Source organism: Scyliorhinus canicula, chromosome 1 (assembly GCF_902713615.1).
Source record: "Scyliorhinus canicula chromosome 1, sScyCan1.1, whole genome shotgun sequence".
Classification (NCBI taxonomy): domain Eukaryota; kingdom Metazoa; phylum Chordata; class Chondrichthyes; order Carcharhiniformes; family Scyliorhinidae; genus Scyliorhinus; species Scyliorhinus canicula.
The window spans coordinates 83,226,426-83,251,501 of record NC_052146.1 but is presented as its reverse complement, the minus strand read 5'-3'; the positions used below and the strand labels follow the sequence as shown (position 1 = coordinate 83,251,501).

The window sequence follows — 25,076 nt, the reverse complement described above, 5'->3', positions numbered from 1 at the left end:
TTCAACAGGCCAAGAGAGCAAGTTGCTGCATTGAAATGACAAGTGACAGGAAGGTTGGTGTCATGCTTGCGGACTGAATAAAAGTGTTATGCAAAGCGGTTCTGCAGTCTGCCTTTGGTCTTCCCAATATAGAGGAGATTGCATTGGGAGCAGTGAATACAGGAGGGGGTGCAAGTGAATTGTGGCTTAACCTGGAAGGAGTGTTTGGGGCCTTGGAAAGTGAGGAGGTAAAGGGACAGGTGTTGCATCTTCTGCATTTGCCTGGGAAGGTGCCGTGGGAAGGGGAAAAGGAGTTCGGGATGATGGAGAAATGGGCCACGGTATCACGAAGGTAGCGGTGCTTGCACAATGCTGATGGGGGAAGTGGGGTGAGAGGAAGATGTGTTTGATGGTGGCATCATGCTGGAGTTGGCAGAAATGGCGGAGGATGTTCATTTGAATGCAGAGGCTGTTGGGGTGAAAAGTGAGTATCAGAGGGACCCGACCATGGTTCTGGGATGGAGGGAAAAGGGTGAGGGCTGAGGAGAGGGAATTGGATTGTATCTGGTTGAGTACCCTGACAACCACAGTGGGGACAAAACCTCAGTTAAGGATAAGGTAGACATGCAAGAAGCACCATTTTCTGGCATCATCAGAATAGGTTCAATGCAGGCAGAGAAACTGGGAGAATGGGAAAGAGTCCTTACAGGGAGCAGGGTGTGAGGAGCTGTAGTTTTTAAAATATAAATTTAGAGTACCCAATTCTTTTTTTTCCAATTAAGTGGGAAATTTAGCATGGCCAATCCACCTACCCTGCACATCTTTGGGTTGTGAGGGTGAGACCCAACAGACACTGGGGGAATGTGCAAACTCCACACAGACAGTGACTCGGGGCGGGGACCAAACCCAGGTCCTCGGCACCGTGAGGCAGCAGTGCTAACCAATGCGCCACCGGGCCGCCCATTATAATAATGATAATCTTTATTGTCACAAGTAGGCTTACATTAACACTGCAATGAAGTTACTGTGAAAAGCCCCTAGTCGTCACATTCCGGTGCCTGTTCGGTAACATAGATACATAGATACATCGCAGATAGGAGCCTGCTCCACCATTCATCACGATCCTGGCTGATCAGCTAACTCAATAGCCTAATCCTGCTTTCTCCCCATAACCTTTGATCCCATTCTCCCCTAGTGCTATATCCAGCCACCTCTTGAATGTATTCAAAGTTTCGGCATGAACTAATACCTGTAACAATACCTGTTAAAAAAAATAAAAAATAAAAAATAAAAAATAAAAATAATTGAGCAGCACGGTAGCATTGTGGATAGCATAATTGTGTCACAGCTCCAGGGTCCCAGGTTCGATTCCGGCTTGGGTCACTCTCTGTGCGGAGTCTTCACATCCTCCCCGTGTGTGCGTGGGTTTCCTCCGGGTGCTCCGGTTTCCTCCCACAATCCAAAGATGTGCAGGTTAGGTGGATTGGCCGTGCTAAATTGCCCTTAGTGTCCAAAATTGCCCTTAGTGTTGGGTGGGGTTACTGGGTTATGGGGATAGGATGGAGGTGTTGACCTTGGGTAGGGTGCTCTTTCCAAGAGCTGGTGCAGCCTCAATGGGCCGAATGGCCTCCTTCTGCACTGTAAATTCTATGAATAAACTACTTCCTGTGGCAATGAATTCCACAGGCTCACCACTCTTTGTGTGAAGAAATGTCTCCTTATCGCTGTCCGAAATGGTTTACCCTGAATCCTCAGACTGTGACCCCTGGTTCTGGACACACCCATCACATCTAGGTACACAGGGAGAATTCAGAATGTTCAAATTATCTAATAGCACTGGCGGGATTCTCCCCTACCCGGCGGGGCGAACGGTCATGGTGCCGAGGAGTGGCGTGAACCACTCCGGCGTCGGGCCTCCCGGAAGGTGCGGAGGAGGGGCTAGGCCGGCGCCGGCAGGGTTGGCGCAACCCCAACCGGCGCTGAAGGGCCTCCGCCAGCCGGCACAAGTTGGCACATGCGCGGGAGCACCAGCGTGTGATGGCGTCACCCCAGCACATGCACAGTGGGGTTCGTCTCCTCGGCCATGGTGGAGGTCCACAGCAGCCAGTGTGGAGGGAGAGTGCCCCCACGGCACAGGCCTGCCCGCGGATCAGTGGGCCCCGATCGTGGGCCAGGCCACCGTGGGGGCACCTACCGGGGCCAGATCCCCCTGCGCCTCCCCAAGGCCGCCCGCAGAGCCAGGTCCCGCCGGTAAGTACCTGGTCTAATTTACGCCGGCGGGACCGGCCTAAAATGGACAGCCGCTCAGCCCATCGCGGGCCGGAGAATCTCCGGGAGGGCCGCTGCCAGTGGCCCATTGAGGCACTCTCAATTACGACGCGAAAGTTAGGTCAGTAATCAAAGGCTTTAATAAGCATTGAACAATGGCAGCATCCAAGAGAAGTGTGCTCGCAAAATGGAGTCTCATCTTAAATACTGTTTCCCAGGGGGCGTAGCCAGAGGCGGAGTCCCCCAGGGTTCCAAGCCTCTTAAAGGGGCAATGCCAAGCCTCTTAAAGGGGCAAGGTATTCCGATCATCACACCCATCATTTAGGGTGGCCATGGATAGGTTCAGGTATCTGTCGGTCCAGATGACAGGGGTGTGATCAACTTTGCACAAATGGAATTCTTTTTTTTTTCTTTCTTGTTTGAAAATCTTTTTATTGGCTTTTTTCATATTTATAAACAGTTGTTACTTATATACATTACATGTTTCTTGCCCGTGCTAATTTGTTTTATTTTACAGAGAGGTTTGTTTTGTCCTTCATTTGACTAACTGTACCTACATTTTGCTGCCCCCTGGATCGGTCTATGAAATCCCCCCTTCCTCCTCTCCCCGCCCCCCATCGGTTTCAGCACCCTTCCTCTTCTCTTGTGGTTTCCCCATTTTTCTAGCCCCCCCAACTGTTTTATTTTTCCCTGGCTTACTCCTCTTTGCTGGCCTCGAACAGGTTTTGGAAAGGCCGACGAGCTACCCCCAAGTATCCAGGAAGCCTTCCTCTGACCCTCGGATGGCGTACTTAATCTTCTCCAGGTGGAGAAATTCCGAGAGGTCAGCGAGCCAGTCTGCAGCTGTGGGTGGTGCTGCCAATCGCCAGCCGAGCAGGATTCTCCGGCGTGCGATTAGGGAAGCGAAAGCTTTGGCATTGGCCCCCTTCCCCATGTGTAGCTATGGCTGCTCCAATACCCCGAAGATTGCCACTATTGGGCATGGCTTCACCCTCACCCCCACAATCTTGGACATTGCCTCGGAGAAGGCTGTCCAGAACCCTGCAGGTTTGGGACAAACCCAGAACATGTGGGTGTGGTTGGCCAGGCCCCTGTGGCACCGTTCACATTTATCCTCCACCTCTGGGAAGAACCTACTCATTCGGGTTCTGGTCAGTTGCGCTCTGTGCACCACTTTGAGCTGCATTAGGCTGAGCCTTGCTCAAGCTCCTCTGTGTTTCGCTCCAGAGTCTCCACCGTATCTCTGTCCCCAGTTCGTCCTCCCACTTTTGTCTGGCCTCGTCCAGTGGAGTCCGGGCTCTGTTCAGTAGCTGTCCTTATATTTTCCCACATAGCCCCCCCTCCTTGCTGCTTGTGCCTATCAGGTCCTCTAGTAGTGTGCTTTCTGGGGCCCCGGGGTACCTTACTGTCTCTTTGCGGAATAAGTGCTTTATCCGAAGGTGTCTCAATTCCTGTCCTCTTGCTAGTTTCCTCTTCCTCGTCAGTTAGTCCAGCATCTCCAGTCTGCTCCCTACGTAGAAGTCCCCGACCGTCAGTGTGCCCCCGCCCGCCTCCATCGTTTGAAGGTGGTATCTAGCATAGCGGGGGGGAATCTGTGATTGCCGCAGATGGGGGCCATAAGGGACATTTTGGTTATCCCGAAGTGTTGTCTCAGCTGGGTCCACGTTCTCAGCGTGGCCGCTACCACTTGGCTCATTGTGTACCTTGTTGAGGTGGATGGGAGTGCTGCTGTGGCCAGGAACTGGAGGGTCATTCCTTTACAGGATGCCTCCTCCATTTGTACCCAATCAGTCGGGTTCTTGTACCCATCCCCTCACTTTTTCTGCCAATGCTGTCCTGTGGGTAGTATTGTAGGTTTGGTAAAGCCAGGCCCCCTCTGACTTTCCCTCTTTGCAGTGTCTGTTTGGGAATTCTCGGGTTCTTGCCTCCCCACACAAACGCCACGATTAGCTTGTCTATGTTTTGGAAAAGGGCCTTGGGGATGAAGATCGGGATGGATCTAAACAGGAAGAGGAACCTTGGCAGTATGTTCATCTTGATCGTCTGCACTTTCCCCGCCAGGGAGAGTGGGAATGAGCCCCACCTTTGAAGCTCCTTTCTTACTTCCTCCACCAGGCTGGTCAGGTTCCACTTGTGGATCTGTGTCCAGTCTCTGGCTATTTGGATCCCCAGGTAACGGAATCTGTTCTGGGCCGTTTTGAACGGAAGCGCCTTTAGCTCTGTCCCTCCCCCTTTTGGGTTCACTGGGAATGTCTCGCTTTTGCCCAGGTTACGTTTGTAGCCCGAGAAGTTTCCAACTCCTTCAGTATTTGCAGTATTGCCTTCTGTCCTTCCTGTGGCTTCGGGACATAGAGGAGCAGGTTATCTGCATAGAGTGAGACTCTGTGCTCTCTGTCTCCTCTCCGGATTCCCTTCCAGCTTTTTACGTCCCGCAGGGCTATCGCCAGGGGTTTGATCGCTAGCGCGAACAAGAGTGGAGACAGGAGGCAGCCCTGTCATATTCCTCTCTGTAGCTGGAAGTATTCAGAGCTGGTGGTGTTAGTTCGGACGCTCGACTGTGTCAAAGGCCTTTTCTGCATCCAGGGAGATGATCACCTCTGGTGTTCTCTCCCCAGGGGGTGGGTCATTATCACATTCAGCAGCCGCCTGATGTTTGCTGTGAGCTGCCTACCATTGACAAAGCCCATTTGGTCCTCTGCGACCACCTCTGGTACACAGCCCTCCAGCCTTTTGGCCAGGACCTTTGCGAGTATTTTCACATCCACATTCAGCAGTGAAATGGGTCTGTATGATCCACATACCGTCAGGTGTATGAATGGAATTTAACAAAGTTGGTGGCCGAAGTAAAGGTGGACTTTCGGAGATGGGATATACTACACCTCACACTGGCGGGAGGGCCCAAGTGGTGAAAGTGGTCCTGCCGAGATTCCTATTCGTATTCCGGAACCACCCAATCTTCATTCAGAGAGCCTTTTTCCAGAATCTGGGCGGTGATTTTAGAGTTTATATGGGTGGGGAAGGTGCCAAGGGTAAAGGCGGCCCTACTACAGAGGCAGAAAGGGGGGTTGGCGTTACCGAATCTGCTGCACTATTACTGAGCGGAGAAAGTGAGGCGGTGGTGGGAAGGAGAGGGGTTAGAATGGGTTAGGGTGGAGGAGGGGTCCTGTAGAGGGTCCAGCCTGAGGGCCATGGTGACGGCGGCACTACCGCTGGCACCGAGGAGATATGCTGAGAGCCCGGTCGGATAGTCCACGATTAGGGTGTGGAACCAATTGAGGAGACACTTTTGGATGGAGGGGATGTCGGTGTCAACGCCATTGTGTGAGAACCACAGTTTCAATCTGGGGGAGACAGATGGTATGTACAGGAGGTGGAGAGAGGTGGGGCTAGAGGGCAAGGGATTTATAGCTGGAAGAAATATTTGCAAGTCTGGAAGAGCTCCCGAAGGGAAGTGAATTTAGGTACATGCCAGTGAGGGACTTTGCACGGAAGATATGTAGATGGTTTCCCAAGCTGCCGAAATGTGCCCTATTGGAACAATTGCTGCTTCCGGACATGGAAGGAGAGGGTAGGATCGGGAACATATATGGGTGGCTGGGGGAACACAAGTGGTGAGGATGAAGGAGAAGTGGGAGGAGTTGGGGAGGGAGATAGGATGAGGAGTGCGAAGTGAGGTGCTACGTAGGGTTAATTTGACCTCCTTGTGTGCGAGGATGAGTTTGATACAGTTTAAGATGGCACACAGATGACACATACATGGCTCAGGCGAGGATGAGTGGGTTCTTCCAGGGGGTGGCAGACGAGTGAGAGAAGTGTGGGCGAGAACCAGCGAACCACAGGCATATGTTCTGGGGCTGTGAGAGGTTGGAGAGACAGTGGGAGAGAGTGTTCAGGACGCTAGCAAAGATTGCGGGGGTAGAGCCCGGGCCGGACCCTATGGTGGTGATCTTTGGGGTATCGGCAAAGGCAGAGCAGTTGGAGGGGAGGAAGGCCAATGTCGTAGCCTTCGCCTCTCTAATTGCCCGCCGAAGGATTTTGCTGGCACGACGGTCAACAACACTGCCAGGGCTGGCAGCCTGGGGAGGGGACCTGTACGACTTCCTCCAGTTGGGGAAGATTAAGTTTGAATTGAGGGATCAGCGGAGGGCTTTGAGTCACGGTGGGTACTGTTCACAACCATGCTTGAGGAATTGTTCGTTGCAGGGGAGGAGGGGGGCGGAGTAGCAACGGGGGAAAACCTGTACACACTGTAAATCGTGAGATGTGAAGAATGTTGCCCGGCTTATTTATGTTCTTGTACTTTTGAATATGTTTAGAATAAAATAGAGTTTTTAAAAAATGTAATATGTTAGATCTCGTGAGGTATAGTAAGCTGGGTAAATCGTGTGAGAGGCCTCTCGCGTGGTTTACCAGCCACGTGTGCCCCGGTTGGATTTCAACCTTAGTGTCCAGTTTACATTTTAACTGTTCTTATGCTGTCCTTACAATAACCCAACGATTTAACTGTCCAATTCAAATTAGTTGGGGTTTTCCTTCAAAAAGATTTCAACGAACTGTCGGTTTGTTTCTTCAAAATAAAAGTTCTATTATTAGCACATACACATGGCAACTGTCAACAATGTTTTTATTTTTACAGTGGTATTTACACAGTTGTTATGGTCTCACATTACGACAGTGGCTACACTTCAAAAGAACTCTGTTGGCTGTAAAGTGCTCCGAGAAGTTCAGAGGCCATGGAAAGTGCTAGATCAATACAAACCTTTCTTTTTTAATGTCACGTCTATACGTGACAACCAGGTTAATTATCCTTTTTAAATTTAGAGTACCCATTTCTTCCAATTAAGGGGCAATTTTAGTGTGGCCAAACCACCTACCCTGCACATATTTTTGGGTTGTGTGGCTGAGACCCACACAGTCACGTGGGTAACGTGCAAACTCCACACAGACAGTGACCCGGGGCCGGGATTGAACCCGGTCCTTGGCGCCGTGAGACAGCAGTGCTAACCACTGCGCCACAGTGCCGCCCCTCATGGTCACAATTGGCTGTGCCCAGAATCCAACACAGTATCCCAACATTCTATCTGAATATTACACTGTGTTCCAGTCGCTTATTCAGACACAGCATTCATCCTCACTTTACCTGAGTAAGGCATTTGGGCAGACTGAGCATCACTCCATGCTAAAACGCTGTTAACAATGAGCATGACTGCCTCCCTATGCCACCAGCCAGAGGCCATTCAGCCTATCAGATCTGCATAGCTGAAATGGAGCTAATGAAAAGCAAGCCTTTGTATTTTAATAAAATGAGAAATGGCAAATATTTCTTCAATATTCTTTTCTCAGGACCACAAACATTACATACCTTATCTGTCTTAATACCAAGATCAGAAATTCCATGAATTCCACCAACAATGGTGATATAATTGTGCCCTCAAGTGTGGACCCTGTTGAAATTCATGTGCAGAGGAAGGGGCAGGTTGGTACAAATATCACATTGGGCACACTTCTGCTGCCCATCTTCCCAGCCTTGTCACAATCTCTCGTGTCAATCCAGCTGTGAGGGAAGGTTGACTAACCAGGGGCAGGATTTTCCGACCCCCCACAGGGTCAGAGAATCGCCGGGGGCCGGCGTCAATCCCATCCCAGCCGTGTCCTGAAGTCTCCGGCACCAGAGATTCGGCGGGGGAGGGAATCGCACCGCGCAGGTCGGCAGGCCACCCCCGGCGATTCTCCGGCCCACGATGGGCCGAAGTCCCGCCGCTGTCATGCCTCTCCCGCCGGCGTGGATCAAACCACCTACCTTACCGGCGGGACCAGGCGGCGTGGGCGGGCTCCGGGGTCCTGGTGGAGGCGCGGGGCGATCTGGCCATGGGGGGTGCCCCCATGGTGGCCTGGCCCGTGATCGGGGCCCACCGATCGGCGGGCGGGCCTGTGCCGTGGGGGCACTCTTTTCCTTCCGCCTTCGCCATAGTCTTCACCATGGCGAAGGCGGAAGTGACCCCGTCCCCTGCGCATGCGCAGGGATTACTTCAGCAGCTGCTGACGCTCAGGTGCATGCGCGGACTTCCGCCGGCCGGCGAAGTCCCTTCGGCCCCAGCTGGCCCCGGCCGCCAAAGGCCGTTCCCGCCTGTCGGCGGAGCACCAACCACTCCGGCGCGGCCCTAGCCACTCAATGTTAGCAGCGCCGGCCCTAGGGTTGCTGGCGCCCCGGGCAAGCTGAACTTCGGCGCCCTTGGGGGGGGGGGCCGAGGGGGGGGGGGGGGGGGCCGAGGGGGGGCGGGGCCGAGGGGGGGGCCGAGGGGGGTGGGCGGACTCGAGGGGGGGCGGGGGGGCGCGGACCCGAGGGCGGGGCGGGGGCGCGGACCCGGGGGGGGGCGGACCCGAGGGCGGGGCGGGGGGGGTGGACCCGAGAGGGGGGCGGACCCGAGGGGGGGGCGGACCCGAGGGGGGGGGCGGGGGGGGCGGACCCGAGGGGGGGCGGGGGGGACACCAAGGGGGGTGGGCGGGGGAGCGGACCGAGCGGGGGTGCGGACCGGGGGGGCCACCCTGGGGGAGGGCGGCCACCGCGCATGCGCTGGTTGGCACCGGCCCAACTGCGCATGCGCGGGACCCGAGTCTCTGGCGCCCCCTAGCACATGGCGCCCCGGGCGACTGCCCGAGTTGCCGGTGCCTTGAGCCGGCCCTGAATGTTAGGGCTTGGCCCCGAAGGTTCGGAGACTTCCGCATCTTTGGGGCGGCCCGACGCCGGAGTGGTTCATGCCACTCCATCACGCTGGGACCCCCCGCCCCGCCGGGTAGGGGAGAATCCCGCCCCTGGACTCCCCTCAGTCTCTAAGCCTTCATGGAGACTAAATGCCTTCACTTAGTCAGTTAACCAGTCTTAACTGGGATCAACTGTATGGAGTCTCTGCTCATTTCATATGTGTTCTATAAGGTTTACTCCTGCTCCCATTTCCGATCTTCTTGTCTGTTCTTTTCCATTACCAGACCAAGGGAACTCTGGAGGAATTCAAGTCTTTAACTGTAGAATTAAGCGCAAGGCCTAGAGGAATGAAAATTCGTTTCAGTTGGACTCATTAACTTAAATTCATTTTGAAAAAGGCAAAAACTTTGTAATGCCTTGACTAGAACAAATAATGCACACCTAGTTATTAATCTACATAATGGCCCATCAAGCCAACAGGTTAAAGAAAGGTGCTTGAATTTTAATATAGAAAGGTCAAGAATTCAAAAGGAAAGGTTTCCAGAAACAGGAAGGCTCTAGTCTCTTTCAATACCACCTAATTTTCATAGTTTTGTCATAATTACCCAGAAACTATAGAAAGATAGAATGATTCCAGCACAGAAGGAGACCATTCAGCCCATTGTGATTGGGCTAGTTCGCTGACATGCAGCATGCTGATCTGGGAAATAAATCCAGCAATATCTACATACAGAGGTCACAGACCAGGAACAGAGCTTTGACAAAGGGTCATCTAGACTCGAAACGTCAGCTCTTTTCTCTCCTTACAGATGCTGCCAGACCTGCTGAGATCTTCCAGCATTTTCTCTTTTGGTCACAGACCAGATTGATAGTGATTAATCTGCTCTGTTTTATCACTCACCAGCTTGCTCTTGCCAAGACTGCTAGAGCTCCGGACAGATTGTGAGACAAGACTAATGAGAGGTCAATAAATTTGTTTTGAAGCACTGGCTGTAATATTACTCAGTGGAGAAGATGTGTGAAGAGATCAGTTCAGTCCATAAGAGGGTCATTCAGGAGCTCGGTAACAGCGAGGAAGAAGCTGTTTTTGAACCTGTTAGTGCGCGTTCTCAGACTTTTGTATCTTCTGGAAGAGATTGAAAGAGAGAATAACCCGGGTAGGAGGGACCTTTGATTATGCTGCCCGATTTCCCAAGGCAGCGGGAGGTGTAGATGGAGTCAATGGATGGGAGGCAGGTTCGTGTGATGGACTGGGCTGTGTTCACGACTCTCTGAAGTGTCTTGCAGTCTTGGGCTGAGCAGTTGCCATACCAGACTGTGATACAGCCAGATAGGATGCTTTCTATGCTGTATCTGTAAAAATTGGTAAGAGTCAATGAGGACATGCCGAATTTCCTTAGTTTCCTGAGGAAGTATAGGCGCTGTTGTGCTTTCTTGGTCGTAGCGTCAACATGGGTGGACCAGAACAGATTGTAGGTGATATGCACACCTAGGAATTTGAAGCTGTCAACCATCTTCACCTCGGCACCATTGATGCAGACAGGGGTGTGTGATGCACGATCAATAACTCCCGAAGTGAGATTGTAGGACAATTGAAGGCTTTACTGAAGTAGATGTTTCCCCCAGCAGCGCAGGTACAGAATGCAGCAGCTAGGGAAACACAGACTCTTATACTCCGCCTTACTGGGCGGAACCAGCAGGTAGGCTTCACCAATGATCTTACAATATCAGGTACCTCCAACACCAATGATCTTTCAGCATCAGGTACCTCCAACCTAGGTACCGTAATACCCCTAATACCGACTACCACAGTGTGTATGATACTTCCCCTCCTGAAGCCAATGACCAGCTCTTTAGTTTTGCTGATGTTGAGGGAGAGATTGTTGTTACACCATGCCACTAGGTTACATACATAGATACTTAGAAGATAGGCCAAGGACCTGGCAATTCTCCAGGGATTAATATCGGAAAGGCCGTGCGTTTTACGTGACGCGGCTGCTAGCCCCTCACCGGTCTGAGCATCGGTGCGGGGGTGGCGCCAACGTTTTCATCGTAAAACTAGACACCTCCTCCGGACATAGCCTCAAAATCAGAGAATCAAGCCCGTGGGGTTTAAAGTAGAGGTTAATGCCTTAAAGGAGGGGGGGATGTAGTCCTCAGATTGGTGAATCTGCTGATTGGAAGGCAAATCCACTCACATGCATGTTGGTGATCTGAGGTTTTACTACATTTAAAGGCACTTTATAAATACAAGTTTTGTTATATTTGGTAGGAATTGTACTCTTTTAATGAACAATCACATCAAGCTAAATAATGGTATATATTTTCAATGGAAGATTTTTAATATCAAATGATTAATAAATTATTAACTGTATTGACCTTAATCAGCATAAGTTAATAATTTGATATCCCTCTGATCCCAGGATACATTGAGTGAGTTTCAAGAGGACCCTCCCATGGAGATCATTAGGATTGTCGATTCATTGCAAGTGGTTGGAAAACATTTCCAGGAATGTATACAGAGTGTGGAAGAGCTCCTGGAAGAAAGGGAGAATCTTATCAAAGAATTAATCTTCATGAAGGAACCAATGCACAAAGAAATTGATGTCCTGAGGAGAGAACTCTTGAAGCTTCATCAAACTAAATCAAAGACAGCAATTGAATGTGACAACTTCAAGGAAGAAATAACATGCACAAAAAAAAACCTGTTTGAGATCATTAAAGCCCAAATGACTTGTAACTATAAGCTGCATGTCAACAAAGAAGCCTTTCCCCAAATGACATTGCAACAGGAAGCGCTGGAATCCAAAGCTCAGGTACTTTCTGATGAACTGACTCGACTTAAAACTCATTGTCACCAGGAGAAAAACCAAATAATCCATCAGCTGGAAAATATTACAAAGAATATTCAAAGCTCGTCAAAAAGTCACCAAACAAGTGGGGAATTTCAAAGCGTTTTAGATGAACCTTGGCAATGGTTGGAGAAATACTATGAACCTAAACTGGGAAATCTCTTGAAATGGAACAAGAGCAGAACTGAATCACTACAACAAACGCAGCAGGAAATCCAAGATTTCATAAAACAATTGCAACCACTGCAGGATGAGGTGATGAAGTTAAGCATCCAGCGACAATGCCTTGAACAACAGCTACAACTTATGCAGAGAAAATGGGCTGAGGACATTCTGCAATGTCAGGTAAGGAGACAGAATGGTGCTCCACCTCATGTGTGAGGTGGGGGCTGATACAGCTGAAGGTGGTGTATAGAGCTCACCTTACAAGGGCGAGGATGAGCCGGCTCTTTGAGGGGGTAGAAGATGTGCGTGAACGTTGCCGGGGGGGGGGGGATCATGTTTTGGTCCTGTCCAAAGCTGGAGGATTACTGGAAGGAGGTGTTTAGGGTAATCTCTAAAGTGGTGCACATGAAACTGGACCTGGGCCCTCGGGAGGCCATATTCGGGGTGTCGGTAACGGGCGAGGACGTAGATGTTGTAGCCTTCGCCTCGTTGATCGCCCAGAGGCGGATCCTGTTAGGATGGAGATTAACTTCTCCAACCTGTGCCCTGGTGTGGCGAGGGGACCTGCTGGAATTATTGATGCTTGCAAAGGTCAACTTTGAACTGAGGGGAAGGATAGAGGGATTCTACAATTCATGGGCATTATTCATTATTCACTTTTGAAAATTGGATCACATCGAACATTAAGGGGGTTGGGGGCTGGGAGAGTTGGGGGGAGGGGGACTGTATGTGTTAATGGTAACTATGGGTGATTCCTAATTTCTTTTGTCATTTGTTTATGTTAACATGCGGGCTAATGTTTGAGGTTTGGTGGGAGGATGGGATCGTTGTTGTTGATATGGGGGTTGGCATTACATTCGTTACTGATTATTGTTTATTGTTGGGCGTAAATTTGGGAGAAAATGTGAAAAAGGAGGAGAATTAAAATATTTCTTTTGAGAAAGGAGACAGAATGGCCGTAACAGTGGCTCCGTGGCAGTGTAACTGGGAGGTACCCCAATGATGTGCTGGGACACCCCCCCCCCCCCCCCCCCCCCCTCCCTGATGTTCCCAGGTAAGGTTTGCAAGGCAATTGCCAGAGAAGTACAAACTTCCTCTGGACAATTGTCGTGGGGATCATTTCAAAATGCGATTTAAAATCAGAAACCTCAGACTGTGTTAAATCAATAGCTACCCAGGAAAACGTCGAGGAATTAAAACTATTTTGAGCTTCTGGGTAGCTATTTTACAGGCCCATACTGCCCTGCCACAGGGCTCCCTCCACATCTCTGAATCTGCACAGGAACCCCAACCCCACCCCGACTACCCTCTTCCTACAAGAGCACTCCGTCCGTCCCCCCCCCATGGGAATCCCCCCCGCACAGAACTCCCCATTACTACACGAGTCTCCCACCTCCAAAGGCTTGACTTGTTACTGCCATAAATGCCATACAATCCCTACAATGCAGAATGAGACCATTCGGCCCATCAAGTCTATACAAACCTGGTGAAAGAGCACCCACCTAGGCCCACACCCATATCCCCGTAGACCCACAGCCAGCCCACCCAGTCTGCACATGTTTGGACACTAATCGTGCAATCTACCAGCCACGTCATGCCCGAGCAGGAGCACGACATGGCTGGTAGATGCTGGGTGAGGCCTCAAACAGGCTTCCCCGCAGTCACTATGCCTCCCGGGATCTACCCACGCAAGGCAGGAGACCAAGCTGTGCTCGCTTAAGTAGGTTTTAAACCTACTAAGGCCTGCTCACCTGGGATCTACCGGCCTCCTGGCATCTAACAGCCTTCCCAGGGAGTCCCCAGCTGGGCGCCGTTCAGTACTGGTATACACAAACGTGTGGCATGGTCAATCGGCCAAATCGCGCCAGGCGCAAGAGAACAGGTGGGCTGGTTAGATAGCGGGAGATCAGGAAACACGTCGGGGGCAGCGTTCCAATCTAACCGGCCCGCTCCTGTTGGCGAGATTTAGATCCTGCCACTGTGTGGCGGGAAACCAATAATCACCAATTATAACCGATCTCCATCCCATGAATGGGAAGGACCCCCCTATCAAACGGCCTCCCATGATCTAACCGCCTCCCTAGCGAGCAGTCACTTGGGTGCCATTTGTGTAGCTGTTGTGAGGATCAGAGGAGGTGAGTAGCCATCTTGGAAATTGGGTGGTCAGCCGGGGGGGAACTGAGGCCACTGCCCAGTGCGTGGCGAGGGAGTCTCCATGGGGAGAACGGGATAGTTCATGCGGGCTGGCCGTCATCAGTAGGGGGTCACTATGGGCTGGAGGAATTGGAGGTCCAGCGCCGAGGGCCTGGCATGCCCCACCCCCCTCAGATAATGTACACTCATAACGGGGGAAGCTCCAGCTGCTGCCTGTCCGTCCCACCGAACACAAACGGATGCCCTCTTTGCCCGAGCAGCCGACGACACATACTTAGACCTGGACCAAGCACAACAAGATGCGTGGCAGCAGGATTCTCCGCCACGGCCAGGCTGCCCCAGGTTCAGGGGGTAATAGATGGCACACATATTGCCTTGCATGTACCGGGTGGTCCAAGAGTGGCCTCCATTCATAGAAGGGGTTAGGGCAGCACGGTGGCGCAGTGGGTTAGCACTGTAGTCCCATGGCACCGAGGTCCCAGGTTCGATCCCGGCTCTGGGTCACTGTCCGTGAGGAGTTTGCACATTCTCCCCGTGTTTGCGTGGGTTTCGCCCCCACAACCCAAAGATGTGCAGGGTAGGTGGATTGGCCACACTAAATTGCCCCTTAATTGGAAAAAATGAATTGGGTACTTTAAATTTATAACAAACAAAAAGAAAAAAAAAATTAATAGAAGGGGTTTCCTCCCTGAACCTCCAGCTTGTGTGCAACCACCATCTGAAGATCATGCACATGTGTGCACGCTTTTCAGGGAGTGTGCATGACACTACATCCTGGGGCAGTCGGGGATCGCTGGTGTCTTCAAGGGACACTCCAGGGTGACCAGTTGGCTCTTGGGGGATAAGGGTATCCGCTTATGACCTGAGTGATGACGTCAGTACAGAAGCCGGTGACTGATGCAGAGACCCAATATAACAAAGTCCATGTGGGGTTGTCATTGAGGAGGTATCGGACTGCTGAAAATGCGGTCCCAAACCCAGACCGCTCTGTTGCTGCACTGCAGTACATCCCCCGGAGAGTCGCCCACTTTGTGGTCGTGAGCTGTGCCCTCCACAACCTGGCACAGCAGCGGGGCGATGTGCTGGAGGTGAAGTAACATGTGTCTACCTCCGAGGAGGATGAGGAGGTACCAGACCAGGAAGAGCTGGAGGACAAGTTTGGGGAGGACCCGCTGGACCTGCCAGAGAATGAACCACAGGCGACAGCGGCAAGGGCAGCATGCCCAGAGGACCAGGTGAGCCTTCATCCTCGCCCGCTTTACATTGGTCATGGCTTCAACCATCACCTCACCCCTTCTCCCCTTCCCACTGACCGTCCTACCACCACTTCCGCAAACCGGTCTACCCCCACCCACCCCCGGCAACACCCCCACCCAGGGCTGGTTTAGCTCACTGGGCTAAATCGCTGCCTTTTAAAGCAGACCAAGTAGGCCAGCAGCACGGTTCGATTCCCGTACCAGCCTCCCCGGACAGGCGCCGGAATGTGGCGACTAGGGGCTTTTCACAGTAGCTTCATTGAAGCCTACTCGTGACAATAAAGCGATTTTCATTTTTTCATTTCATTTCAGACACCAATCATTCGCCTTCTTCTCCCGCCAACCTGCGACTGGGACATGCTCCACAGCGCCTAGAATGGTCCACCTCCATCTGGGAAACATTCCCCAGCGACTAGGACATGCTGTCGAAGGAACTCAGCCATAGTCGTCGCTGACTGAGCTATGTCATGGTGCTAACATTGTGCTCCAAGCTCTGCACTGCGGTCGCCACCCTAGCAGTGTTGGCCTAGGTGCCAATTATTGCCGGCGCCAACTCCTGCGCCCGGAGCCTTTGGGGCTCCTCCAATCGGTTATGGACCCGCTGGAGTGTCGCTGCCATCCCTCTCTGAATCTGTCAGCCGCCCCTATTGAATGCATCAGTTTTGGGATAATCTGGTCCAGAGGCTTGTCATCTCAGTTTAGCTGGGCTCTATATAAGAGAGAGGCATAAAGCTCACACGCAGTAAGCGTGCGCATGTGAAGTTGGAGACAGCCTGAGTGAGAAAGCCCGAAACTTGGTCATTTGGAGCAGTGTGGTAATTCAGTACGAAGTGGGAGGAGGTGCTTTTTCCCTTTCATTTTGTTTTCTTTCTTCTGGCTTTGTAACCGTTGATCTGCAGGGAGAGATCCAGAGAACATCCTGGGAAGGTAAGTGACATAAAGACATTTTCAAATTTGGTGGGGGGGAACCAAAATGACATCACAGTAAAGCTGTGACCTGATTGGCTGGTAGGGAATCTGTTAAATTTGGAAAAAAAACATTGAAAAAACTTATTAAAATTAATTAATTAAATAGGTAGAGGAGTAACTAAACCTGAGGGCAGAGATGAGTATTTAGCATTTAATTTTACAGTACAAATCTAGCGCCAGGGCCATTTAGTTAATTGTAACTTAATCTAATTACAATTTAAGTATTTATTTTGAATTAATTAACTAGTACATAACTGTCATTCAGCGGGTGCAGTGCTCTAACTGTGAGATAGAACATAGAACAGTACAGCACAGAACAGGCCCTTCGGCCCTCGATGTTGTGCCGAGCAATGATCACCCTACTCAAACCCATGTATCCACCCTATACCCGTAACCCAACAACTCCCCCCCCCTTAACCTTACTATTAGGACACTACGGGCAATTTATCATGGCCAATCCACCTAACCTAACCCGCACATCTTTGGACTGTGGGAGGAAACCGGAGCACCCGGAGGAAACCCACGCACACACGGGGAGGACGTGCAGACTCCACACAGACAGTGACCCAGCCGGGAATCGAACCTGGGACCCTGGAGCTGTGAAGCATTTATGCTAACCACCATGCTACCGTGCTGCCCCGAATGTGGGAATGTGGGAAGTCAGTGATGCTTCCAGCGTTCTGGTCAACTACATCCGCAGCAAGTGAAACCACTGGCAGCTCCTCACAGACCACGTGGTTCAGTTGGAGGAGCAATTGGATGTACTTACGAGCATGCAGGTAGCAGAATGTGTCATAGATAGGAGCTACAGAGAGGTGGTCACAGCTAAGGTGCTGGCAGAAAGATGGGTGACCACTAGAAAGGGCAGGCAGTGAGTGCAGGAATCCCTTGTGGCTGTCCCCTCTCTAACAGGTGTACAGTTTTGGATACTGTTGGGCGGTATAGCCTATCAGGGGAAAACAGCAGCAACCAGAACAGTGGCACCTCAACTGGCTCAGTTGTTCAACAGGGAAGGGCAAAGTGCAGGAGAGCAATAGCTATTAGAGACTCTATAGTGAGGGTCACAGATAGGTGCTTCTGTGGACGTGAAAGAGACTCCAGGATGATGTGTTGCCTACCTGGTGCCAGGGTCCAGGATGTCTCTGAACCAACACAGGACATCCTGAAGGGGGAGGGTAAACAGTGTTGCTCTATGATGTTGTTGGTGAACCACAAGCCTTTCCCTTATATCGATCAAATGACCACACAACCAGTTAGTTGGTTCAAAAGATGGTTTATTTACATACACAAGAGTTATCTCGGCATGCAAACACAATATCTATTACGAGTTAAACTACACCTATCAGCTACAATAACCTATACTTAACTTCAGGGCGACCGGCACTGTGCAAATGGATAAGGCCTTTATCTGGATTTCACTTGGCTGGTTTGAAGAAAGTGGCTCTGTCTCTGCTGGGCTCATCCGTCAGGTAGCGATCGTTGGTCTCAAACTTGGCTGGCTGTTCCTGCTGCAATTGGGTTGGCACAGACCGGATCAAAGAGACAGAACACATGGCTGTGCTCTCTTTTATCCCCCTGGGATTTTGCGCTCTTTGGGGCGGACCTGAACCTTGGACCCAATAATTCGACAAGGTTCTGATCACTCTCTTCAATTTCAGCCAATAAAGGGTACCTTGGTGGCTGGGCGGGTCCTTAGCGGTCATTGACCTTGGCAGTTGTGCTTTCTGAATAAGGGGAGTGGCACCGATCAGTCTGTTGCTGTACGGATTACTTGATTGGAGTTCTATTGTCCTGAGAAAATGGGCCATTAAAATGCAAACGAGTGGGGGTTTCGATCAGGCCTGGTCATCTGTGTTTTGGATACACATAGGCTGTGTATCTGTCTGAGTCCTGGGTTGGCCATAATTCCCATGGTCCTTTGCAGGTTGCCATCTTAGATGGCTACATTCCGTTCTCTTGATCCTGAACGCGAAGGGTGGTGGATCACACTATTGATCCCTGTTCATCCTTGGTGGACCGGTCACCCTTGGTCAAGGCAAAGTTCTACTCTACTCTATCTTATGGTTTGGGACATTTACCTAATATTCCATTAATGCATTCATAAATTAATTCATTTCTAACGGTTACTTTAAATCAGGTCACTATAAAACATTTAATTTATCCGCACAGTTGATCTCTTGCAAACGCTATCTAAGCTACTCTCATGCTGCTGGTGAATATCAAAGAACTTATATACAGTACAAAATTTAAAACAGCAGCATCACATTTCTACTTCTTCCTAATAAAGTTAAAGAGGTACATGGTTTATTTATAGCAGCGATTGTTACATGAGTTAATTTTGTTGAATCCCAAAGAAAGGGGAATCGGACTGTATATATCGGGGAGAGGGAGGCTTTTGCTCACCATTTACGGAGTCGGAGTGTCTGAATGACACTGCAGATTATTGAAATTACTAGAAGGGCCTCTACTATGTATGAAAGGGGGCTCCATTTGGCAATGTTTTCGCTCCAAGTGGGGGTTTCGATGTCTGTCTTTATGTGTGGTGTAGTGTCCGGGCTGGTGGGGGCCTGTTGTGTGGTAGTGTTCGGGGCTGGTGTGGGATTTATTAAAACAGTCCGTTGCACGAGCAGTTGCAGAAGTCGAGCGATGATCCAAACACATGTCAGCAGTCCTTGCTTCATCCTGTGTCTTCTGTTTTCCGGGTAATCCTGGGGGTGCAAGCAGAGTCTCTGTTATTATCTTTGGTTAATATCTCATTTTATTAGTCTTTCTCTCCTTACTCCAATTACCCGTTATAATTGTCACCATGTGTGACTCCCTCATTTAAAAAAAAATACCATTTTTGAGAGACAAGAAATGCAAATGTTTAAAGTAGAGACTCTCGCAGCGTGTGGTCGATGCGGGGAGTGGGAGGACAATTTCTTCGACCAGTCTTTTCTTTACTTGTAACCAGTGGTGGTTGAGGCTTATCTTAACCAGCCGAATTTCAGGGTGGCCAGTTTTATAGAGTTTTCCCCCGGGGTTCAGAGGTAGTTCATGTGCAGCAGCGTGTATAGCAGCAGTGAGCAGCAACCAATTGTGTCATATGTGTAAATAGCATGTGGGGAACGAACAGGGGGTTGCGGGAGGTAAAGGAAAAAAGGGGTGAGCGTACGGAACATGGCAAAATGCACTCTTTATACCACAACCAAAGGGAGAGTAGGGAAGGTGAAACTAAGGTCTGCCAAAGGCAATGCAGAGGGTAGAGAACCATTCCAGAGCGTATGAAGTGATGGGAACATGAGTTGCTTGTGGGCTGCTGCAGGATAAGAATGGGTGGAATCCCCAGGTAGGGCGGGGATTAGTGCCGCTATTCCACTACCCGAGCTTAACTGACCGGATGAATTTGAGGACTGTGTCCCACGTGGTATTGTCCTGTTGCACTATCTTCCTAATGGTCGCTTTCAAAGTTCGATTCATTCTCTCGACAATGCTGCTGGATTGGGGGTGATATGCTGATGCGACCATCAATTCACATGAAACAGAGAGTAGAAGTAAACTGTGGCTTTAATTGACTAGAACAGTGCCTGCCTGTGACTGCTCTGCAAGTGAGAGCAGCCTACTGGGCTGCTGCTCTTTATACTTCCCCTCAAGGGGGCAGAGCCAGGGGCGGAGCTCACAAGGGCACTAACATGATATATCACAGGTAATGCCTTACAATGGTCCATAGGTGGAGCCCTCATGGGCAACAGTGTGGTACAGTTACATATATGGTGAATGGCTACTGCAGTATGTTCACCACATTCACCCCCTGTTAAAATAATGAAGTCCGGCGGGCGTGAAGGGTTCACGAGTTCAGCCTGTCCGGCACCCGGATCGTGCGCTGTGATCACCGAAGCTCTGGTAACACAGCTGGCCCGGGTGTCGAACTCCTCCGTGCGGGCATGGGTAGTGAAGTTGCCGGTGTGGGTACAGACACGGACTCCGGGAGCATGTCTTCTGGAGCTTCGTTCCTGTGGGTCGATGAAGGGGGAATGGGGGGCGGGAAGGGGTGCGGGTGACATGTAGGAGCGGGGGCGCTGGTCAGCATAGGTTGGGTGGGGTAAGTTGGGGGGGCAGTAGTAGTGGAACCTGCGGCCGCTAGGTCCCAGAGGGAAACTGTATCCTGCCGGCTGTCGGGGTGCTCTATGTATGTGTACTGGGGGTTGGTGTGTAGGAGCTGGACCCTCTCGACCAGGGGGTCTGACTTATGGCTCCTGACATGTTTGCGGAGTAAGACTGGCCCCGGTGTCTTCAGCCAAGGCGGAAGCGGGACCCCGGAGGTAATTTTCCTGGGGAAAACAAACAGGCCGTCATAAGGGGTCTCGTTTGTGGCCGTGCAAAGGAGGTACCTAATGGAGTGGAGCGCGTCGGGGAGGACCTCTTGCCAGTGGGAAACTAGGAGATTCCTAGACCGTAGCGCCAGGAGGACGACCTTCCAGACCGTCGCGTTCTCCCTCTCCACCTGCCCGTTTCCCCAGGGGTTATAGCTGGTAGTCCTGCTCGAGGCGATGCCCTTACCGAGCAGGTACTGATGCAATTCGTCGCTCATGAATAACGAGCCCCGGTCACTGTGAACTTTTGTGGGGAAACCAAACAGGGTGAAGACACTATGTAGGACTTTTTTTTTAAAATAATTTTTATTGGAATTTTTTGAAAAATATATATCAACAGAACAATAATAACAATAACAATAATAATAAACACCCCCGGGCACCCGTAACAACGCATATAACAAACCCCCCCCCCCCACCCCCCCAAACCCAATAAACAACAAAATAAATTAACAATAAGCAAATTAACTTAAACACTATCCCCCTAAACCCCCCCCCCCCCACCCCCTTGGGTTGCTGCTGCTGACCTAGTACCTTATCGTTGAACCAGAAAGTCGAGGAAAGGCTGCCACCTTCTAAAGAACCCTTGTACCGACCCCCTCAGGGCGAATTTGACCCTCTCTAGCTGACTGAATCCCGCCATGTCATTAATCCAGGTCTCCACGCTTGGAGGTCTCGCATCTTTCCACTGCAGCAAGATCCTCCGCCGGGCTACTAGGGACACAAAGGCCAAAACATCGGCCTCTTTCGCCTCCTGCACTCCCGGCTCCACCCCATCCCCAAATATCGCCAGTCCCCAGCCTGGCTTGACCCTGGATCCCACCACCCTCGACACCGTCCTCGCCACCACCTTCCAGAACTCCTCCAGTGCCGGGCATGCCCAGAACATATGGGCATGGTTCGCTGGACTCCCCGAACACCTGACACACCTGTCTTCGTCCCCAAATAACCTACTCATCCTAGATCCGGACATGTGGGCCCAGTGCAGCACCTTGAACTGGATGAGACTAAGCCTCGCACATGAAGAGGAGGAGTTCACCCTCCCCAGGGCGTCCTCCCATGTCCCCTCCTCAATCTGCTCCCCCAGCTCCACCTCCCACTTAGCCTTCAGCTCGTCTACAGATGCCTCCCCCACCTCCTGCATTACCTGGTAGATGTCAGACACCTTCCCATCCCCGACCCACACCCCAAAAGCACCCTATCCCTTACCCCCCCCGCGGGGGCAGCAAAGGGAACCCCTCCACCTGTCGCCTAGCAAACGCCTTGACCTGAAGGTACCTGAACATATTCCCGGGGGGAGCTGAAACTTCTCCAGTTCACCAAGGCTCGCGAACCTCCCGTCAATAAACAGGTCTCCCAACTTCCTAATGCCCACCCTGTGCCATCCCAGGAACCCGCCATCCATGTTCCCTGGGACAAACCGGTGTTTCCCCCGCAGCGGGGCCTCCACCGAGCCCCCCACTTCCCCCCTGTGTTGCCTCCACTGCCCCCAAATTTTGAGGGTAGCCGCCACCACCGGGCTCGTAGTGTACCTCGTTGGAGGGAGCGGCAGCGGCGCCGTTACCAGTGCCTTCAGGCTCGTGCCTCCACAGGACGCCCTCTCCATCCGTTTCCATGCTGCCCCCTCCCCATCCATTACCCACTTACGTACCATCGAGACGTTAGCCGCCCAATAGTACCCAGAGAGGTTGGGCAGCGCCAGCCCCCCTCTATCCCTGCCCCGCTCCAAAAAGACCCTCCTTACCCTTGGAGTCCCGTGTGCCCAAACAAATCCCAGAATGCTGCTGTTCACCCTCCTAAAAAAGGCCCTCGGAACAAAAATGGGGAGGCACTGAAACAAAAACAAAAACCTCGGGAGCACCGTCATTTTAACGGATTGTACTCTACCCGCCAACGACAACGGCAGCACGTCCCACCTTTTAAATTCCTCCTCAATCTGCTCCACCAACCTAGTAAAATTGAGCTTGTGCAGAGTCCCCCAGCTCCTAGCCACCTGAACCCCCAGGTACCTAAAACTCCTCACTGCCCTCTTTAGCGGGAGCCTACCAATCCCCTCCTCCTGATCTCCCGGGTGTACGACAAACAGCTCACTCTTGCCCAGGTTCAATTTATATCCCGAGAAACTCCCAAACTCAGCAAAAATCTCCATCACCTCCGGTATTCCCCCCACCGGGTCCGCTACATACAGCAGCAAGTCGTCTGCATACAGCGACACTCGGTGCTCCTCCCCATCTCGCACCAAACCCTTCCACCTCCCCGACTCCCTGAGCGCCATGGCCAGAGGCTCTATTGCCAGCGCAAAAAGAAAGGGGGACAGGGGGCACCCCTGCCTCATCCCACGGTGGAGCCTGAAGTACTCGGACCTCCTCCCATTTGTCGTTACACTCGCCATCGAGGCCTCGTACAGCAACCTCACCCATTTAATAAACCCCACCCCAAACCCGAACATCTCCAACACCTCCCACAAGTACCCCCACTCAACCCTGTCAAAGGCCTTCTCTGCATCCAATGCCACCACAATCTCCGCCTCTCCTTCTGCTGCCGGCATCATTATCACATTTAGCAGCCTTCGCATGTTAGTGTTCAGCTGCCTCCCCTTCACAAAACCCGTCTGATCTTCATGTACCACCCCCGGCACCCAGTCCTCTATTCTAGTGGCCAAGATCTTCGCCAGCAACTTGGCGTCTACATTCAGCAGTGAAATTGGCCTGTATGATCCGCACTGCAAGGGGTCCTTATCACGCTTCAGGATCAGAGAAATTAGCGCCCGAGACATCGTCGGGGGCAAAACACCCCCCTCCCATGCCTCGTTGAAGGTCCTAACCAACAGGGGGCCCAGCAAGTCCGTGTATTTCTTATAAAATTCAACCGGGAACCCATCCGGTCCCGGCGCCTTCCCCGACTGCATGTGGCCAATCCCACTGACCAGCTCCTCCAACTCGATCGGCGCCCCCAGTCCCTCCACCTGCTCCTCCTGCACCCTTGGAAACTGGAGCCTGTCCAAAAAACTCTCCATTCCCCCTCCCACCGCCGGCGGCTCCGACCAGTACAGTTCCCTATAAAAGTCCCTAAAGACCTCATTGACCTCTGCCCCCTGCCGCACCACATTCCCAGCTCTTTCCTTCACTCCACCAATCTCTCTAGCCGCGTCCCGCTTACGAAGCTGATGCGCCAGCATCCTGCTCGCCTTCTCTCCATACTCATAGACCGCTCCCTGCGCCTTCCTCCACTGTGTCTCCGCCTTTCTGGTGGTCAATAAATCAAACTTGGCCTGCAAGCTACGCCACTCCCCCAGCAATCCCTCCTCCTGGGCCCCCGCGTACCTCCTATCCACACTCAACAGCTCCCCCAGCAGTCTCTCCCTCTCCCTCCTCTCCCCACTCTCCCTATGGGCTCGGATGGAGATCAGCTCCCCCCGGATCACTGCCTTCAGAGCCTCCCACACCATCCCCACCTGGACCTCCGCAGTATCATTGACCTCGAGGTACCTCTCGATACATCCCCGAAATCAATGCGGGAATAAACCCTGTACACATGGGAGAAAAAAGAGTACTCCCGAACCCTCGGCTTCCCGAACCTCCAGGTATCCAATCCTCCAATCTGGTCCATAAACCCCCTCAACACCTTGGCCGCCGCCGGCCTCCTGCCTGTCCTTAGAACTAGAACGATCCAGTAGGGGATCCAGCACCGTATTGAAGTCCCCCCCCATGATCAAGCCCCCCACCTCCAGGCCAGGAATGCGGCCCAAAATACGCCTCATGAAACCAGCATCATCCCAATTTGGGGCATACACATTAACCGACACCACCCTCACCCCCTGCAGCTTACCGCTCACCATCACATATCTGCCGCCACTATCAGCCACAACCTCAGACGCCTCAAACGCCACCCTCTTCCCCACCAGGAGCGCTACCCCCCGGTTCTTCGAGTCGAGCCCTGAGTGGAAAACCTGCCCCACCCACCCCTTCCTCAGACGGACCTGGTCCGCCACCTTCAGGTGGGTCTCCTGAAGCATGGCCATGTCCGCTTTCAGCCAACAACAGCACCAGAAACCCAACCCCACATATCAAGCTCCAGCTTAACACCTGCTCGCCCCCCACTATGCTTCCAGGAGTCAGCTGACCCAGCTGACTTGACAGCTCCCACCCATGGCACCAAACAGTCTGTCTCCCATTGTTCTCTCCTCCCACTTGGACAAACATATTCAAAGCATCACATTCCCCAGTAAACAAACATCAGGAAAAACAGTGGAAAAACAACCACTGAAACAACTCCCCCTCCAACCAGCTCCCAGTAAGACAAAGTTCACTTTCGCCATCGAAACAGCCCCTTATTGCACATAACACTACTTATTCAAACTAGCAGAAAAGTGGTTGTC

General features: G+C 51.9%; 1 protein-coding gene across 1 annotated transcript in view; it reads left to right on the top strand.

Moving 5' to 3' along the window:
• Positions 1–25,076, top strand: part of LOC119964666 (syncoilin-like) — a 61,973-nt gene that overhangs the window by 17,549 nt on the left and 19,348 nt on the right. The window contains exon 2 of the mRNA XM_038794443.1: positions 11,374–12,147. Within this exon, the coding sequence (XP_038650371.1) occupies positions 11,374–12,147 (774 nt within the window). The remainder of the gene's footprint in view (positions 1–11,373; positions 12,148–25,076) is intronic.